Raw genomic sequence first — 14,470 nt, 5'->3', positions numbered from 1 at the left:
TTATATTTGAAGAAAGATTCCTGCTATTAATATGCTTTCCCTGTTATTATTAAATATATAATAATCATTAGGTATCAACTCACACTTTCGAACAGATTTCTGCAGACCTACGAAGATGTACTGTACTGTAGTGATGCTATATAGAAAAATAGATAATTATTCTATAGACTTTATGATTTGATTCAAATAATTTTAGGAAGAAAGTTTTTAGAGATTGTCTTAGTTATTAAGAAGATGAATAAATTTGGAATCAAGACTATAATGTGACCCCTCCTCATAATAGTAAGTAAAGACTGAATAATAAGAAATGCAATGAGCTTTCATAGTTACACTTAGAGAGCAATAGACTTGGGACAAATTTGTATCCAAGGAAAAACATTTAGGTCCAAGGATAAAGTCACAGGTGTGCACTATGACACAACAAGGTCATGCAAAAACTGTTGATTTGAACTTATAATGAGCATATAGAATGAAACACTGCTTTGAACACTATCAATTTCCCTCTGTAACTCCCATTTTATGTAACATTTTATCTCTGATGTAATTTTCTAAAGAACTTTTTGTCTATGAAGGTATAAAAAGACTAGAGAAAAGAAATAAAGTTGTTGGTTGACTGGTTTGGCATGGTGCACTCTGCCCCATCCACTCACCCTCCTATCCATCCATCCATCCATCCATCCATCCATCCATCCATCCATCCATCCAAATGTATATGTGTGTTTGTCGATATATATGTGTATATGCATATATATCTACGTAAGCATGCATGAATACTTGTGGAGTTGATTGTGACAGAGGTTGGGCCTCGTCAGAATGTGGTATATGAATTCTTTCTCTCTGCCACTTTCTCTCTTTCTCCCTTCAATACTGACACATTTGTCCACAAAAATTTGCAATCAAACTGCTATAAATTCGAAAGTATACATCTCACATTTAGGAAAAAATGAGAAAAGAGTATTTTCTACACATTACTTTATTTGAAGCATATACACGGAATGGGAAAAATAAAAATGGCTCACATTCTAGAAGGCATTATAATGACAATGAAGAGCTTGGCTGCCAATATTTATGCAACCAAGTTGGAGAAGAGGAATATGATGGACATGTTGGATTTCACTTATTATTCCTCACAGAGCTTAAATTAAGGTTGGAATTTATGAATATATTTAAGATCATCTGATGTGAAGGAAGTTGGAGTGAGCAGCTGCTGAATCTCCTCAGTAGAAGCCACAGGACCAGTACCTTCTACAGCATAATGGGCGGCAGCAGCCATAACCATAGCCTCCATAGCCACAGCCATAGCCCCAGCCATAGCCACAGCCATAGCCACAGCCTAGGCCTCCATAATATCCTCCGTAGTAGCACATATTGTCAGGAGTGGGGTGTTCAGAGGAAGTCAGGGAGTAGGTTCCTTGAGTCTGGGTGTCACCATCAGCCAAGGGCCTTTTATACACCTGGCTGTTGTTGGGGAAACCACAGGCATTATAGTGTCACACATCTTTGTACTTTGCTGCAGAAAATATCACGGGTATTGAGAATTATGTGACAGACAATGCTGCATAGCTGAGATACTTGTGTTCCTACTTCAGGATCTCATGGTCACATAATGGATCTGACATAATTTTCAGGTTTCTAGGAAATTCTTTATGTAGTTTATTAAATAAAGCTCATGATTCTCTCAGATCATATAAATCATTACATAGATTTCTTCTTTTTTTAAAATAAATGTTGTATTTTCATTACCCCAATGAAAGAAATTCAGTGTTTTCCTTCATATTTGTTAGTTTAAATGAATCTTATCTTGAGGACTGTTTATTGAGTCTTATGAATAAGCTAATAATTCACGGTGTTATTTGTTCCTTGGTAGATAATTGTCATCTTATGTTAATGTGTTTGTATTTATTCCAAAGAACTTAAAATCAACTGAAAATATAAGACCATTTATATGCATAAACTATATGTGCTATGTGTTTCCCTTTGAAAGAGCTTGTGAAGGTTTTGTAGGAGTTACTGTTAAAGGCGTTATGGTTGAGTGGTTGAATCAAAGCACTTACAACCTTCTGTTGAAATCGTAGTCAAAGTAACTTTGCAGAAAAAAGATAAGCTTAAAACTTTATAAGTTTGGCGACAACTGAGGAAATGCATCAGTGGATAAGAGAATTTGCTGTAAAAGCATGTGGACATAGTAAAAAATTCACTGGAACCCAACTAAAATGTAGGGTGTGTTCATGTCATATATGCTAGTGCTACATTCTGGAATACAAGAGGATTGCTATGACCCTTGAGCCCTCAAGGGTCTAGGTTAGTTGATTCTGTTGGTCTTCCTGAGAAGTTCCTTTCCCCTCTCAGTTCTTCCCCCAACTCTCCCTTAAGATCCCCAAGCTCCATCCAATGTTTGACTGTGGGTCTTTGCATTTGTCTGAGTCAGCTGCAGGGTGGAGTCTCTTAGAGGACAGCAATGCTAGGCTCCTGTCTGCAAGCATAAGAGCATCATTTACAGTGTTAGGGATTGGTGCTTACCCATGGGATAAATCTCAAGTTGGGCTGGTTATTGGTTAACCATTTCTACAGCCTCTGCTCCATCTCCTGTTCCTGCCTTTCTTGTAGGCATGATAAATTTTAGGCCAAAACTTTGGTGGGTGGGTTCATGTCCCTATTGGTCCAAAGGGTTTCCTACTTGGCTACAGGGAATGACATCCTCAGGTTGTATATCCCCAGTGCTGTGAGTTTCAGCTAAGGTCATCCCCATTGATTCTTGTGAGCCTCCCACATGTCAGGTCTCTGCCATGTTCTCAAGATGTCCCCAACCCCCCAGTCCCACCAGTTGCAGATTTCCATTTATTCTCATGACCCTCTGGCTGTCTTCCCTGACTCTCATTACACATGATCCTGAAACCCCCACTCCCCTTCCCATCCTTTCTCATACCCAGTTAGCTCACTCCATCTGCATCATATGACTATTTTATTTTTCTTTCTAAGTGAGATTCAAGCAATGTTGCTTGTGCCTTCCTTCTTGTTTAGCTTCTTTGGATCAGTGGAGTGTAGCTTGGGTATCCTGTATTTTATGACTAATATCCTTTATCTGTTTAGTATTCCATTGCATAGGTGTACCACATTTTCTTTATCCATTCTTTAAATGAGGGACATCCAGGTTGTTTCCAGTTTCTTGCTATTATGAATAGAGATGTCATGAACATAGTTGAGCAAATGTTTCTATGGTATAGTGGGACATATTTCGGGAATATAGCCAAAAGTGGTATAGCTTTTTCTTGAGGTAGAACTATTCCAACTTTTCTGAGAAAACACCAAATTGATTTCCAAAGTGGCTATACAAGTTTGCACTCTGACCAGCAATGGAGGAGCGTTCTGCTATTACTTGAGTTTTTGATCTTAGCCAGTCTGACCAGTGTAAGATGGAATCTCAGAGTTGTTTAGATTTGCATTTCCAAGATGACTAAGGAACATATCTTTGAATGCTTCTCAACTATTCAAGATTCCTCTGTTGAGAATTCTGTTAGCTCTGCATCCCATTTTTAAATTGGGTTATTTGAGTGGTTGTTGTCTAACTTCTTGAGTTCTTTATACATTTTGAATATTAGCTGTCTTAGTGTTTCCATTTATGTGAAGTGACCAAAGCCACTGTCAGAAATAGGTTCCCTTGTTTGGAGTTCTTGAACATCAGGCCCATAAACCTCTAAATATTACAGACTGGTGCCATGCTGTTGGTTACATCTAGAACAAGACTGCAAGACCCTGTTGATGAAGAATTAATTAAATCACAGAACATGGAGAACTCAAGCTTGTCCTAGCTCGAAGTCTCACCTTCATTGTATAGCTTTCATAGTGCTGAATTGTACTATGGACAGTACTGGAAGATAAAATGCATGATCATTTTAAAGTACCTGTGTGCTCTGTGAGATAAAAAATCGACTGGAATGTTAATATGTATGCATAGCTATAATAGGTACATGAACACCTTAGTAATAGTCTACCCATTTCTTATTGAATTTAAGTTCACAAGACAATGCAACCTAAGCTGGAGTCAAATTTGGACAAGAACATGCAAATAGACCCTAAAATAGATTGTACTACTAGTATTCTGCTAAATAGACCCATTTTAGATAAACTTTTAAATATATTACTATATCCTTAGATTAGTGACCCTTTTAATTTTGAACAGATGCATTCCTTGTTGTAGTAGACAGTAATGATCATAGAGATTCCACACTGGTTAAAATACAGAGAATATGAATGCAGTATTCTCAGCTCTACTTTAGGAAAGAATGAATGACTACACAAGGAAACAATATTTTTCCAATATAGGCAACTGTTCTTATGAACTCACAGAGGTTGTAACAGCACATACAAGACCTGTGCAAACCCATGTCAGAAATTTCCCAGCATGATATCCAGAGTAGGCATGCATTCCTACCCTTAGCTAAGTAGCCATTGCCATTTGATAGCTGTTCAGATATGTAGAGTAGTTTCTTTAGGGGATTAGCCATGGGTAGGTCAATTATACTTTCAGATGTAACTAATCACTGTAGAGAATATAGGCATTGTAGATTACATGTTATGAGTTTCAGGAAAAACAAAGTATATAAAGAATATTTGGCATTTGATGGGTGAGTCTGACTAAAGAACATAAAATATATGAATTTTATTGAAATACATTGCATGAGATTTTCTAATAACTAATAAGAAAAAAGAATTTTTCATGTAAATTTCTTTTGCATATTCTCATAATATGGATATTCTCATAATATTGGATGTGAATTTCAAACATCAAGCAACAGAAAGAAAATAGGAATGTCTGATTGTGTCTATCTAAGTGATTCCACATAGAAGACAATACACACAGCATTTTATACAAATAGGAAGTCAAAAACCAAAGTTTATGTGAAATATCTACAAACAAACAGTATAAAAAACTAACCAATAATAAGATGGAGAATGATCACAAATATCATCCTAAAGAAAATCTACAGATGACCAATAGTGAATTTCTAAAATTTTAAGTCAATATGACTGTTCCATATATTTATTGATAAAATGGGCATTAGGAAGAAAATTGGTAAAGAAAAGCCCACACAGTGAGATTGTGTATAGTGACACTCATAGGAGGTACTGTGGGGACTACAAGATATTTAGAGAACTAACATATTAATTGTCCAAATTTAAGTTACTTAAAAAGGATTTGATCTCCAAGAAAAATCTGCACTTCTAAATTTGTTGTAGCACCACAATAGCAACATTATGAAGATAATAAAAGTGTTTAACCAATGGAAGAAATTTAAACAAAGTTTCCTTCTCTCCACCATCTTATCCCTTTAACAGTCACATTTGTTCACAAGCACACATTTGTACCCAAACATAGAAAGTCACAAACACGCACCTCACATTTAGTAAAACAATAAGAAAATGTATATTCAAGGAAACACTTTATTTTAAAGCATATGTATATATTCATAATACGGGAACAAATGCAAGTAGATTATATGTAACAAGTCATTATTACAATAATAGAATTTGGGGGCAAATATCCATGTAATCATATTAAAGAAGGGGAATTAGGTGGGCTTGCTCTGTTTCATGTATTATTCCTCGGAGATTTTTAAGTTAAAGTTGGAATCCCTGAAGATATTTAAGAACTTCTGAAGTGAAGAAAGTTGTAGGGAGCAGCTGCTGAATCTCCTCAGTAGAAGCCATAAGACCAGTATCTTCCACAGCACAGTGGGCGGCAACAGCCATAGCCATAGCCACCATAGCCACCATAGCCACAGCCATAGCCACAGCCATAGCCACAGCCCAGGCCTCCATAATATCCTCCGTAGTAGCACATGTTGTCAGGAGTGGAGTGTTCAGAGGAAGTCAAGAAGTAGGTTCTTTGAGTTTGGTCCTCACCATCTGCCAACGTCCTTTTATACACCTGGGTTGTTGTTGGGGAAACCACAGGCATTACAGTGTCACATGTCTCTGTGCTGTGCTTTAGAAAACATCATGAGTGTGGAGAGTTACTGGCCACACAATTCTGCATTGCTGAGATACTTGGGCTCCTACCTCAGGATCTCATGGTCAAATAATGGATCTGATACAATTTCCAGGTGTTGTTGCTTATTGAATAAATCACATACTTTTGTCAGATGATATAAAGCAGCACATAGTTTTTTTCTCCCCTTTTACATATGCTTTGTTTTGATTACTTCTGTCAAAGGAGGTCATTTTTTGTCCTCTGTTTTTGTTGTTTTCAATGAATCATATCTTGAGTATTATATTTCTTGCATCTTTCTCATGAACAATAAACTAAATATTGGTTATGCTATTTGTTCCTTGGTGCGTAGTTGGCATCTTATAATGATGTGTTTGTGTTTGTTCCTAAGCACTTTTTTGTATTATGTCTTGCTTTTAAAATATCAGACCATTTATATGCATAAACTATATTTGTTACGTGTTTCACTTTGAAAGCCTATGTGAAGGTCTTGTAGGTGAAACTCTGAATGGCATTATGGTTGAGTGGGTAAACCAAGGTAAGAATTTATACACTTCCTTTTAAATCATGGTCAAGTTAGCTCTGCAGAGAAATGATAGACAAAACCTTTTTGAGTTTGACAGTGGGATTGATGACTACTTGCTGTGCAAATATGAGGATTAATTAAGAATCCTAAGAACCTATTACAAAGTATGGGTGTATTCTAATTCTTATACCCCAGTGTTATTTGACTCAGATACAAGGAGTATAATGACTTACTGATTGTCAGTCTGGCTCCGTGTTTCATGAGATAGCCAATCTAATAGGAACCAAATTGGTTCACAGAAAAAAATTACAAGACACAGCATGCTCATTTGGCATCTACACATATGATTACACAACATACATACATGACATAAAATGTACACACACATATAAATACATATATAAGTATATACGTACACAGCTGGGCACACATATTAACACTCCACTCACCTTTTTAGCCCAGACACCTGTAAATATTACAGGTCATTGCCAGTGTTATTGTGTACTCTAGTACACAACCACAAAACTCTGTTGATGAAGACTTAGTTGAGCCATGGAACATGGTAAACTCAAGCTTGTCCTGGTCTCAAAGCTTCACCCCCATAGTGTAATTTTCATTGTGCTGAATGGTCGTATGATCAATAATGGAAGATAAAATGCAGGATCTCCCTCTAAGTGAGCTCCCTGACTGTTCTGTATTCCATACCTCCTCCACCATCTCCACAAGGGTGTCCTTATCTCCCCATGCTCCATCTCACCAGACCTCCCTGCTTCCTGGGGTCTCCAATCTCTTAAGGGTTGGGTGCATCTTCTCTGGGTGAGTCTAGACCCGGCAGACCTCAGCTATATGTGAATTAGGGGCCTCATATCAGCTGTTGTATGCTGCCTGGTTTGTGGCCCAGTGTCTGAGAGATCTCGGGGGGAGGGTCTATGTTGGTTGAGACTGCTGGTCCTAATACAGGGTCATCTGCCCTCCCAAATTCATTGTGACATCATAATAGAGATATGAAGATATTAAAACTGTCTACCAATAGAAGAAAGTTTAAAGAGAAAATTTTCTTCTCCCTCTTGTTCTCATTCCTTGTCTCTTTAATATCATCACATTTGCCCACAAAATATCACACATCTACAATCAAACACATAAATTCAGAAACATACATCTCACATGTAGTAAAACAACAAGAATAAATCAATTTCTAAAATTTTATTTAAAGAACATATGAGTAAGAATGCAAGCAAACCACATTTTACAAGGTGGGAATGAAGAACCTTGCTGCAAATATTTATAAAATCAAATTAGAGAGGAAGAACAGGGTGGACATGCTACACTTCACATATTATTCCTCAGATATTGTAAATTGATTAAGATATTTAGGGACATCTGAAGTGAAGAAAGTCAGAGTGAGCAGCTGCTGAATCTCCTCAGTAGAAGCCACAGGACCAGTACCTTCTACAACACAGTGGGCGGCAGCAGCCATAACCATAGCCACCATAGCCACCATAGCCACAGCCACAGCCACAGCCATAGCCCAGGCCTCCATAGTATCTGCTATAGTAACACATGTCAGGAGTGGAGTGTTCAGAGGAAGTCAAGAAGTAGGTTCCTTGAGTCTGGATGTCACCATCTGCCAAGGGCCTTTTTATACACCTGGGTTGTTGTTGGGGAAACCACAGACATTATTTCATCATACTCTCTGCATTGTGCTGCCAAAAACCTCACAAATGTTGGGAGTTACTGGGATGGACAATGCTGCATAGCTGAGATACCTGTGCTCCTATCTCAGCATCTCAGTGTCAAATAATGGATCTGATAAAGATTTCAGGTCTCCAGGTCTCAGAATATTCATGTAGTTCATAGAATACAGCATATGATTCACTCAGGTGATATAAATCGTTACATAGTTTTCTTCTTTTTAAATATGTTGATTTTCATTACCCTATAAAAGGACGTCTTTATTTTTACCCTTCTTTTTGTTATTTTAAATGAGTCTTATCTTGGAGATTATGCTGTTTGTGTCTATCTCATCAACAATAAGCTAATTATGGTTATGTTATGTTCCTTTGTGAGTAGTTGCTATCTTATATTAATATGTTTGGATTTATTCCTAATAACTTGTTTTATTATATTTTGCTTTTAAAATCAATAGAAAAGACAAGACTATTTATAAGCATAAACAATATATTATGTATTTCCCTTTAGGAACCTATGTGAAGATCTTGTAGGTGAAACTATGAAGGGCAATCTGATTTGGTGGGTGAAGCAGGGTAGGTCTTTAAATCATGGTCAATTAACTCTTCAGAGAAGCCATAGACATAACTTTATGAATTTAACCTATATTTAGACAGATAACTTTGTTGTGTAAGCATGAGGATTAGTTAAAAATCCCCAGAATCCATGTAAGAGACTGTGGGGAAAATGCACAAGGCCTCTGCAAGCTCAAGGCGGGAAAATTCTAACAAGATATCAGAAGGTGGGCCCACACATTCCTACTTTTTGATAAGGGTCTATTACCATCTCAGAGTCAGATTCTTTGGAGTGTGGCCCTGGGTAGTTAAACTAAACTTCAGGGGACAGCTACCCAACTGAACCCTTGTTCTCTTTCCTTGTCCCTTTAATACCTTTACATTTGTGCACAAACATTGTCACATGTACAAACAAACCAATGTAGATTCTGAAACATACATATCACATTTAGTAAAATAATGAGAAAAACAGTAGATTTTACAAATTTATTTAAAGCACTTTTATGTGGAATGAGAAAGAATACAGGTAGATTATATTTTACAAGTCATTACAGTGAGAATAAAGAGTTTTGCTTCAAATGTTCATGCAGTCAGATTAAAGAAGAAAGCAGTAGGCATGGTATGTTTACCCTATTATTCCTCAGAGATTTAAATTAAGGTGGGAATTTATGAAGATATATAATGACATTTGAAATGAAGACATTTGGAATGAGCAGCTGCTGAATCTCCTCAGTAGAAGCCACAGGACCAGTACCTTCTACAGCAGAGTGGGCGGCAACAGCCATAACCATAGCCACCATAGCCACAGCCATAGCCATAGCCACAGCCACAGCCATAGCCATAGCCTAGGCCTCCATAGCCATAGCCCAGGCCTCCATAGTATCCACCGTAGTAACACATGTTGTCAGGAGTGGAGTGTTCAGAGGAAGTCAAGAAGTAGGTTCCTTGAGTCTGGATGTCATCACCTGCCAAGGGCCTTTTATACACCTGGCTGTTGTTGGGGAAACCACAGACATTATTGTGTCACAGGTCTCTGCATGAAAGCATTACGAGTGTTGTGATTTACTGGACACACAATGCTGCATAGCTGAGATACTTGCGCTCCTCCCTCTGGATCTCATGGTCAAATAATGGATCTGATTCAATTTTCAAGTCTCTAGGTGATTCTTCATGTAGTTTGTAGAATACAGCTCATGATTCTGTCAGATGATTTTAATCATTACATAGTTACTTTCTTTATACATATGCTGTGTTTTCACCCCAATAAAACAAGCTTGGTTTTTTTCCTTCTTATTTTGCTATTATTTTACTTTCAAATAAATAAATGGTGGTTTATTCTAAAGTAAACTTGAAATAATATCGCTCAAGAACACAGATGATATTTAAGGTTCCCTTAAATATCGTGTTCCAATAAGATAAAAATTTTATAGTAATATAATAAAGTAATAAAATAACTCAGGTTTAAAACACTTTGCAGATTGCATTGAGTTGACAGGTCACAGCAAAGTGAGAAAAACTCTGCTACAGGCATTAGATGTTTTCTGTTAGCATTCATGTACCTTGAGTTTGTGGAAACTGTAGGCACATTATCAAATTCCCAGGCATTTATCTTGTGACCATAGAAGATGTCAGAACATGTGGAGATGGAGCAATCTGTCAGCTGGTAGTAGTCAATTCGGTCGGTTAGTTGAGTGGAGTTGAGTTCCATGTAGTCAGTTTGGGGTCGGTACAGTAAGTACAGTGCAGTGGAGTTGAGTTCATTTGTGAGTTCACGCAGTTCAGGTCATCAGAGGCCGTTGAAGCCAGAAGATTGTGCCAGAAGTTTAGAAGAAATTGCCACAATTAGTTTGAGGCCAAGCAGGGCAATTCAGTGAGAAGCAGAGAGAAACCAGTTTGAATCAGTGATCATGGAGAGGAGTTTGATCCAGAACAGCTGAGTTAAACTAGCCAGCCTGTGTTCAGAAAGAACTAAAAAGGCTGAGCCTATTCAGTGGAAAGCCTCCATTACATCAGTTGAGTATACTTTTTCAAGACTAACGGTGGTGTCTGTGACCAAAAATTATGCCCTGCCTTAACTTTGGCTATATACATTGTGAACAAAGAACTCTTGAAAAGAAGTTGAGTGGACAAAGGCTGATTGACTGAATATAACCTCAGTGATATGATGTGGAATGAAATGTTGCTAGACCTGTGTAGTGGCTATTCCTGGTTGTCAACTTGACTATATTTGAAATGAACTACAATCCAGAATTGGAAGGCTCACCAGTGAACCTAATTTGGAAGCTGGGAGATAGAAGTTTCTGATCTGGATCTTGGTATGGAGATCTTGAGACACAGTGGTGATTGAATCCAGAAGATTAAGACAGGGAGATCTCCAAGTCCAAGGTCATCTGGGATTAAAGGTGTGGTGGCACACACCTTTAATCAGGGCTACACCTTCTGCTGGGGACCATATAAGGACATTGGAAGAAGGGAGTCGGGCTCTCGCTCTTTCACCTTCTTGCGGTGTGGGACTCAGCGACTGCTAGATCCTTGGACTTCCATTCACAGCTACTACTGAACCATTGTTGGGATTTGGACTGCAGACTGTAAGTCATCAATAAATTCCTTTACTATATAGAGACTATCTGCAAGTTCTGTGANTCTAGAGAACCCTGACTAATACAACCTGCGTCAAATTATTTTGTTATTTTGAGTGAATCTTATCTTGAGGATTATGTCTCTTGAGTCTTTCTCCTAAACAATATGCTGATTATTTCTTATGTTATTTGTTACTTGGTGGGTATTTGCCATCTTATGTTAATGTGTTTGGATTCATTCCTGAGCACTTCATTTTATTGCATCTTGCTTTTAAAATCAACAGTAAATATAAGACCACTTATATGAATAAACTGTATGTGCTATGAAAGCTCATGTGAAGGTCTTGTAGGTGCCACTGATAAAGATATAATGGTTGAGTGGTTGAACCAAAGTAAGTATTTATAGCCTTATGTTTAAACTGTGGTCAAGTTAGCTTTGCAGATAAAAGATAAACATAAAACTTTAAGAGTTTGTCCAACAGCACGGGAAATCAGTTAGTGGATAAGAGTATTTGCTGTAGAAGCATGCAGACATAGTTGAAAATCACTGGAACCCAAGTAAAATTTTGGGTGTGTTTACATTATACATGTCAGTGCTACATGGTAGAATACAAGAAGGTTACTTTGATTTACTCATTGTCAATTTAGCATATTGTTCCCTGATATGTCCAGTCCCATAGGAATAAAGTAAGTAGATCATGCAAAGAACATGACACTAGGTACATATCCATTCATTTACTCAAATACCTGTATAATTATACCACACAAGTAAATTACACAGAAATACACATACATACATGTATACATACATGTATATGTACATGCACATACACATATAAAACACATGCACATATACATACCTACTTATAGAAATTCTATAGGCAATTGCCAAAATATTCTTCCATATATGCATACATAATATGCAAAACTTTAGATTACAACTCCAATATATCCCCCCTAAGAACAAAAACAAAACATAAACAAAAAACAATTGTATATACACTTTGAAAAAGACCAATCTTGCAGGTGACCTGTTTCCCAGTTTGTAGCTAATAGCAAGTGTATTGGTGTGAAAGGTAAAAGCCATCATTGAAAGATTTAAACTTTGAACTTTTCACAAACTTTCCAAAATATAACTTGCACAAAGTAAAATATTTGTAGTTTAGCATTTTAGTTTGGAGTTTGAAAATGAGACAAGTCTATGGAAATGAGATGATTCCGTTGTAAATATAGCATTTGGACAATTTCATGAAAAGATTTTCTTCTGATTTTGTAGTGTCTTATCTGAAATACTTTGTATCCACAGATATACAAATAATATCAGTGGTATAATTGTGATCATTAGGTAACAAAACCAGTTCATTCCTTTTTATTTTTCTTCTGTCTTCCTGTCTGTCTTAAGTTTTTTGAGACAGGGTTTTCTGTTTAACAGAGCCCTAGATGTCTTGTAGCTAGCTTTGTAGAACAAGGTGGCCTCAAGCTCATAGAGCTCTGCCTTCCTCTAACTCCCAAGTGCTGAGATTAAAGTGTACGCCACCGTGCTGGCAGAAAAACAGTTTTATATACAGAAATGTGAAGAAAGACAAGATTGGGTGCATTCAGTGTGGTATGGAAATCTGCTTTTCACTGCAGAAGCTTGCATTCCACATATATTTAGAGTAACACAATATAGGAGCAACCATACCCAAACTAGACACAGCAGGCTAACAAATAAAAATTCCAGGGACAGGAACGTGTTACCTATTTTGGAAATCCGAGCAGATAGGATCACAAAGACCTCTAAATATTAAAAGCTGTCTCCAAGGCTTTTGTTTGTTCTCTGAAATTTGACTGCAAGTCTCTGTTGATGAACATGCTGACAGATGAAGACAGTCCTGTCACAGAACATGCAGAACTCAAGCGTGTCTTAAGTTTGAAGCTTCACCCCTATTGTGTAGCTTTCATAGTGATGAATTATAGTATGCACGCTATTGGAAGATAAAAATTCATGATCAGTTTTAACTATATGTGAACTCTATGAGCTAAAATCTATATGAATGGACTGTTAATACATGTACACAGCTGTAATTAGAACATGAACATCTTGGGTGTGTTCTACCCCTTTCTGATTGAATTAAGTTCAAAAGGCAAATGGATGTATCTAGAGAATATCATCCTGAGTGAGGTAACCCAATAACAAAAGAACTCACTTAATATGCACTCACTGATAAGTGGATATTAGCCCAGAAACTTAAAATATCCAAGATACAATCTCCAAAACACAAGAAAATCAAGAATAAGGAAGACCAACACGTGGATACTTCATTCCTCCCTAAAATAGGGAATAAAATACCCATGGAAGGAGTGGCAGAGACAAAGTTTGGAGCTAAGACTAAAGGATGGACCATCCAGAGACTGCCCCACTTGGGGGTCCATCCCATAATCAGCCACCAAACGCAGACACTATTGCATATGCCAGCAAGATCTTGCTGAAAGGACACTGATATAGCTATCTCTGTGAGGCTATGCCAATGCCTGGCAAATATAGAAGTGAATGCCCACAGTCATCTATAGGATAGAACACAGAGACCCCAATGGAGGAGCTAGAGAAATTACCCAAGGAACTGAAGGGGTCTGCAACTCTATAGGTGAAACAACAATATAAACTAACCAGTACCCCCAGAGCTCGTGTCTCTAGCTGCATTTATAGCAGAAGATGGCCTAGTCGGCCATCATTGGGAAGAGATGTCCCTAGGTCTTGCAAACTTTATATGCCCCATACAGGGGAATGCCGGGGCCAAGAATTGGGAGTGGGTGGGCAGGGGAGCAGGGTGGGTGGGGGATATAGGAGACATTCGGAATAGCATTTGAAATGTAAATGAAGAAAATATCTAATAAAATAAGTTAAAAAAAGACAGATGTAACCCAAACTGTTGCTAAGTTTTGATAAGACCCTGCAAGACCCTAAGTGTGATCTTAATACTAGTATTCTGTACATATCCATTCATTTACTCAAATACCTGTATACTTACACCGCACAGTTGTAAATAGATCAGGTTTTAGAAAAACTCCTAAGGTAATGTTGTAAGCTGGAGTTAGGCCCCATTTCTACCTCTCAGCCCCATGCTCCCAGAAATAAAACTCAGACACAAAT

The 14,470-nt window shown here is 37.5% G+C and overlaps 4 protein-coding genes across 4 annotated transcripts; all 4 read right to left on the bottom strand.

Annotated features, from left to right (window-relative positions):
• Positions 1 to 1,217: 1,217 nt before the first annotated feature.
• LOC115065077 (keratin-associated protein 20-2-like) lies at positions 1,218 to 1,367 on the bottom strand. Its single transcript, XM_029544283.1, has one exon. It carries the CDS (start codon positions 1,365 to 1,367, stop codon positions 1,218 to 1,220), a length of 150 nt encoding a protein of 49 aa, XP_029400143.1.
• A 4,328-nt stretch (positions 1,368 to 5,695) lies between these two features.
• Positions 5,696 to 5,842, bottom strand: LOC115065076 (keratin-associated protein 20-1-like). The gene has a single exon (XM_029544282.1). It carries the CDS (start codon positions 5,840 to 5,842, stop codon positions 5,696 to 5,698), a length of 147 nt encoding a protein of 48 aa, XP_029400142.1.
• A 1,861-nt stretch (positions 5,843 to 7,703) lies between these two features.
• LOC115065070 (keratin-associated protein 20-2-like) lies at positions 7,704 to 8,158 on the bottom strand. The gene has a single exon (XM_029544220.1). The coding sequence runs from the start codon at positions 8,075 to 8,077 to the stop codon at positions 7,937 to 7,939; it is 141 nt and encodes a 46-aa protein (XP_029400080.1). The 5' UTR covers positions 8,078 to 8,158; the 3' UTR covers positions 7,704 to 7,936.
• Positions 8,159 to 9,487: 1,329 nt separating this feature from the next.
• LOC110329355 (keratin-associated protein 20-2-like) lies at positions 9,488 to 9,658 on the bottom strand. The gene has a single exon (XM_021208937.1). It carries the CDS (start codon positions 9,656 to 9,658, stop codon positions 9,488 to 9,490), a length of 171 nt encoding a protein of 56 aa, XP_021064596.1.
• Between the last annotated feature and the right edge of the window lie 4,812 nt (positions 9,659 to 14,470).

The sequence above is a fragment of the Mus pahari genome, chromosome 12 (assembly GCF_900095145.1).
Source record: "Mus pahari chromosome 12, PAHARI_EIJ_v1.1, whole genome shotgun sequence".
NCBI classification, from domain to species: domain Eukaryota; kingdom Metazoa; phylum Chordata; class Mammalia; order Rodentia; family Muridae; genus Mus; species Mus pahari.
This window is presented reverse-complemented; position numbering and strand designations above follow the sequence as displayed.

Excerpts from the sequence above, each read along its gene's own strand:
- LOC115065077 (XM_029544283.1), bottom strand. The coding sequence starts at position 1,367 with ATGTGCTACTACGGAGGATATTATGGAGGCCTAGGCTGTGGCTATGGC.
- LOC115065076 (XM_029544282.1), bottom strand. The coding sequence starts at position 5,842 with ATGTGCTACTACGGAGGATATTATGGAGGCCTGGGCTGTGGCTATGGC.
- LOC115065070 (XM_029544220.1), bottom strand. The coding sequence starts at position 8,077 with ATGTGTTACTATAGCAGATACTATGGAGGCCTGGGCTATGGCTGTGGC.
- LOC110329355 (XM_021208937.1), bottom strand. The coding sequence starts at position 9,658 with ATGTGTTACTACGGTGGATACTATGGAGGCCTGGGCTATGGCTATGGA.